This window comes from Camelus bactrianus, chromosome 3 (assembly GCF_048773025.1).
Source record: "Camelus bactrianus isolate YW-2024 breed Bactrian camel chromosome 3, ASM4877302v1, whole genome shotgun sequence".
Taxonomy (NCBI): Eukaryota; Metazoa; Chordata; class Mammalia; order Artiodactyla; family Camelidae; genus Camelus; species Camelus bactrianus.
Window position 1 is genome coordinate 55,157,838 of NC_133541.1, and position 5,739 is coordinate 55,163,576.

Below are 5,739 nucleotides of genomic sequence, written 5' to 3' on the forward strand. Positions count from 1 at the left end.
AAATGGTTAAATAAATACAGGAAAAGAGACAGCTTTTCTTTACAAAATAATTCCAATCAACAAATATAAAAGGAATAAAAGAAATAGAAAATCATCATTAGATCACCACTGTAAAAATTGTTGCAGGCAAGATTCACCTCTGTATACTAAAATTACATTGTAGAGGCAAAAGTTTGAGGAGAAATAGGATAACTTCCTAATCTCAAACATCCTCCCCAGGACATTTGTTACTTACAAAGGTAAAGATTATAACTTTATATTAGATTAGTTCAGCAGATATCACTTAATGATGTGACCAAGGTTAACATCACTGGAAATAAGACATGTTGACATCATCTACGCTTTGATATGGTTTATGTTTTTGTTAAGGCAAACTGGTTTTAAAGAGAGAGATAATTCTATGCAAGTTTTTTCTCTAATAGCTTTTTACTCTTCTTTTTGTGTTTCTTTTTTGAAAAGTCATTACGCTATAGGAAACTTAGTAGATAGCAATTGTAAGGCAATCCACTGGGATTGCGGGTCAATAAAGAAAAAAGACCACTCTGGATATCTTTCAGCATCTACAGCAACTCAAATTTCAGTAAAATTAACAGAAATGTTATTTGAAATTCATTATATTTGTAGGGAGGAAGGAAATACTTAAGTCCCCTTTTTATAAAAGGAGAGTTCTCTTGGTATCTTGACCAAGCTACCTTCAAACCAGTTTCTAGAAAAATCAAAGACGAGGGTAATATCAGGTTTATGTCCAAAAGCATAAAAAAGCTGCAAGCCACAAGAAGAAAATAGAGACTACAGTTTCTTTCAAGCATCCGTAAAATATACATGAACATTGATAATCTATTAGGGCAAAGAGAAAATTTCAAAAGTAGAAATATTATATGTTTTGATTACAATACACTAAAGCTAGGAGTTAATTACCAAATCAGAGGGAAAAAATGTCTTCTTGTCCTGGAGATTATAAAAGTATCTTAAATGAGAGCTTGAGTCCAAGGGAAAATACCAACCAAAGTTGGACCTTATGAGACAGATTAAAAGCATAAGGGCAACCTCTAGCCTCTGCAGTATCATTGTGTGGGTTAGAAAAGTGCTCCTTCTTCAAGTAAAAAAGAGACCAACACCACTGCATCTGTGGCTGGTCATGAGGCAACGGCTCTGAGCCCAGTTGGCTGGAAGATGAGCATAACAGGGAAACTAAAGTCAAGTGAGTTGGGAGCTGTGAAAGAAAAAGAACCCATAAATTTCTCTAACAACAACCAAAAAAACCCCAAACCTGCTAGATAATGAGTTTTCCCTTAAGACTGCAAGCATATTTCTGGTCAGTAAAGTGCTTGCTAGCAAGATTTTGAAGGCCAAGAAAAAGCCTCACTTAAAAAAAAAAAGTCCCACTCACGTTTTCTTTCATTGAATGTAATATTCTCAAGGTCCTGACACCTAAGGACAGAGACAAGAGTGCACTAGGTTTAATAGCCTTCAGTTACCTTTCTGTAAGCCACTATAGGATTTAACTGTTTTAAATATTTTAGATAAATTATGCCATTTTGAACAAGTTCTTGGGAAAAGTAATGAAAGTTTTATATCCCCTGATGTAAATGATTCAGGAGCAAGCTTACTAAGCCTATCCTAAAGGGTGCCTGCATTCCAAGCCAAGAAAAGTCTCAATCTGTAATTAGGTTGTTAAGAAACTATTCAGATATTCTCTCCTTACCGCAGTAGAATATTTTTTAATGGAGTGATTTCTGACATTATTTTCCTAAAAGCACAGAAAGATCCCAGCACTCTTGGGGTTCTATTTTGTAAGGATAACTTTATTTTGAAATAGCATCTCTCCTAGAATGACAGCAACAAGTGCTCCAGATGCGATGAAAGAAGTGCTCTCAGCCACACACTTACGGGGCAGGAAGACACGTCACAGCTGAGAATGGGTTGTGTATGGTGGGGATGAGAGGAAAGTCACTGAATGAGATGAATAAAAACCTAGAAAAGTAAAGAAAGGAAGGATTGGCATAGAGATCTTTCTGGAGCAGAGATTAGGAGTAGCTCTAGGTTGATTTTGAGTCCCTGGGTGGGAGTTTAAGAGGCTTCTATTGTGACCCAAAGGAAAAAGAATCTGGGGTCAGGCCACACTGGTGCAGTGACAGAATAAAGACCCAGTTGCCAGGGTCAGGGAAGTAAACATCAGAACCCTGAAGGAGGAGAGATGGAGCCCTAGCTCCCGGTCCCCTTTCCCACCCTCCTTCCCCCTAGGTTGTCTGAGATGTTACCTTCCACATAAACATCATCTTCCTGGTTTCAGACCTTAACTCTGGTCTCTGATGTCTGCTTAGTTCCACATTCTCTACCCATTTGCACAGAGGACCACTACCTTCCCTTCCTGGAATCTCTAAGTTTCTGCTTTGCTTGTGCCCTGGTCACCAGTCCTACCAAGTCAGCTGAGATGGAAGGGCCCACCCCCTCCAAAACGCTTAAGCCTCCTGATGTCAATGAAGAGTCTTTGGACCCTAGGATTATCATTGCCTTATTTAAAACTGGATCCCTTCCCCCTGCCTCCTGTGATTCTCCTCCTCCCCTAAAAACTAGTGACCATGAAGCAACTGAACAACGGATTGCAAAGAAGTTTGAAAATCTCTTAAAAGAACTTAAAGATATTATTAAAAATATGACAAGTTATGAAGAGAAGACCACAGAAACAAAAGAATCTTTTGAGGAAAACAACATCTCTGAGGATGTGTCAGAACTTAAAGAAAAAATCAGAGGACTTGATAAAATAAATGAAGTACTCTTGAAAAAACTGGTTGGTAGTTTGGACCTAGAAAAAGAACAGAATACAAAGAAACAGGAGATGATGTTGGAAAACCAGAACTCCAACGACACAATACAAGGTTTTGCAAGGGATTTGGTAAATTGTTCAGAAGTAAAAACAGCCCTTCATGAAACTCAGCTAAGTAAGGAAAAAGCAAATTATGGATTCCTTCACGTTCAAGAAGAAAATACCAAACTGAGGAACAACATGGAGCAGTTACTACAGGAAGCAGAACACTGGAGTGTGCAACAGACTGAGCTTAGTGAACTAATAAAATCCTATCAGAAGTCTCAGAAAGACATGAAAACTCTTGAACATAATGGAGCCCATTCCCAAACTCAACCAAATAACGAGATGTCAGCTAAGCATGAGCTGGAAGAACAAGTGAGGAAACTGAAACAAGACACATATTCAATGCATTTGATTGCAGCTTTGCTGGAGAATGAATGCCAAATCTTGGAGCAGAGAGTAGAGCTTCTCAAGGAACTCCATAATCAGAAAGAGAGACCTCTACAGGAGAAGCCAATCCAGACAAACCACAAGCAGAAAAAGAAAGAACAGAAGTTATCAGAGGCAGAGAAGGTCAGAATACAACAGCAAAACATGCAAGAAATGGAAGGTACATTTCAAGAAGGAGATCAATTCTATAGAAGCCTGGATGCTTGTCATAAAAAGAAAGCTCGTAATAACCAGTTCAATACTCATGTTGCAAGAAGAGCTCTTATAGGAAAAAAGAGGCCAGCCAGCAGCCTAAGTTAGAAAATACCAAAAGTAGAAGAAAAGGCAATTCTTCAAAAATAAAAAATAAAATAAAACAAAACTATAGTACATCCAGCTCCAGGCACAATCAATCATCAAACCTAGGTTAGACCTGTTGGTTCAACCAAGAACGAGCTATAGAGTAGGAAGATTAACACTTAACTTTATTCATTACCTGAGTAGTTACGTAAGTTTGGTCTTTAATGACCATTAATGTCAACTTTTGGTCACATTTGTCATCTTTATGATTTGTTTTTGTAGTTATTAGATTGAGATTCTATGACACTTTAAACAAAAGTGAGAATTTAAATTCTCTAGATAAAGATCTAAATAAAAAAACAGAACAAACAAAGGAAAATATTTTTTCTTATTTATTTACTACCCTTGGGGGGAAAGCTCTGGGGAAAAAAGTATATAACACTTTAACTGTGAACTTTTAAAGCTCATTTTTCCAAATGCGTATTCTTTTTCCGATTTATTATCCACTGAAGTGTGGGCAGTAGTGGAATTTAAAAAATGCTGATAAACCATGTTCTAAACAATTTTTCTCTTATAAATCTCCCTAGCCTCTGGATCTGCTGTCACTAATAGTTCTCCCTTGCTCTTCAACTAGTAAATGGTGGGCATACGAGGCAGTAGAGACCCTTGGGGAAGGACACCTTGGCTTGTTTAGAACAGATGTGTATCTAGATTTTAGTTCTGTGCTGAAAAAATTCCTCTCATTACTCCAAGTAGAGGCAGAACTCAGGGGAAAAGCAATTATTTTCTGTTAAGAGAGTTGAACTTTTGGTTCCAGAAAAGTGGAGCGGAATTATTTCTCCCTATTCCTCCTATTAAGTAAGCTAAAAATCCTGGGCATTATGTATAAAATGAATGTAAGAAGACTCTGAAAGGTGGACAGAAGGAGATGTACTGGCCAGGGACCCTGAGACTTAAGAAACAGCATAGTGTTGAGTTCCCTTGGTTTTCTTTTTGTCCATTATGTATGCTGAACTAAGGAGCCAATAACCCAGAAATGCCAATGCATTTAGACAAAAAGTGCACTCTGCACCCCCAAGCCTGCTTTCTCTTGCCAAGGGATGAGGAAACAGTCTGGCAAAATGAAACATTTTGTCAAAAACTGCCCTACTCTGGCCAAACTGTAAAAAAAGATGCCATGCCTTCACCCTCACCCCCATCAGCAAATACTGAGCATAGACTCTAGACTTTTACCCTTGTCTGGCAGTAATGAGGCACTCTTTCTTTCTTCTGGGTTGGCACAGAGGTGGCAGAGGAGGGACCCTGAAGTTCTACTTCCACCTGATGGTAACAAGGTGCTCCTCCCTGATCTCCTTCTCCCAGCATAGTAAACCGTCAGTGGAGGCCACATGGGGAGCCTAGATTTCTACACCCTTACCCTGCTGGCAGAGCATAAGAAGAAGCCTGCTAAAACAGAAGATTTAAAACAAGATCCAGGGTCTCAACACACAATGCCCCAAATGTCCAAAATACATAGAAAAATCACTCACCATATCAAGAAATAGAAAAATCTCAATTTGAATGAGGATAGACAATTAACAAATGCCAACAGGGGGATGACACAGATGTTGGAATTATCTGAAAAGAATTTTAAAGAAGTCATTAAAAAAAAGTTTCATTGAACAATTACAAACACTCGAAAAAATGAAAATAACAGAAAGTCTCAGCAAAGATACAAAATATAAAGAAGAGACAAATGGAAATTGTAGAAATGAAAAATATATTAAGTAAAATAAACTCACTGAAAGCACTCAGTAGTAGAATGTTGGTATCAGAGGAAAGATTCCAGATAAAATAGGCTGGAAAAAATGATACCAAGAACCTCGGAATGGAAAAAATCTAACATGGGTGTCATCAGACTCCCCCAACAACAAAAAAAGGCAGAATGTGGGCTGGAAAAGTATTCAACGAAAAAATGGCTGAAAATTCTCCAAATTTAGTGAAAGGCATAAACCTATAGATTCAAGAAACTGAGTGAACTCCAAATAGTATAAACTCAAAGAAGTTCAAGGCACTCAATCAAATTTCTGAAAACTAAAGACAAAGTAAAAATCATTTACAGAAAAAAGACTCATTCGATGTAGGGGAACAATGATCCAAATGACAGCGACTTTCTCATCAGAAACCTCGGCAGCTAGGAAGAAACAAATGTTTTTCAAGAA

The 5,739-nt window shown here is 37.8% G+C and overlaps 1 protein-coding gene across 1 annotated transcript; it reads left to right on the forward strand.

The window, feature by feature from the left end:
• Positions 1-2,413: 2,413 nt before the first annotated feature.
• Positions 2,414-3,689, forward strand: SPZ1 (spermatogenic leucine zipper 1). Its single transcript, XM_010949247.3, has one exon. The coding sequence runs from the start codon at positions 2,435-2,437 to the stop codon at positions 3,557-3,559; it is 1,125 nt and encodes a 374-aa protein (XP_010947549.2). The 5' UTR covers positions 2,414-2,434; the 3' UTR covers positions 3,560-3,689.
• Positions 3,690-5,739: the final 2,050 nt, after the last annotated feature.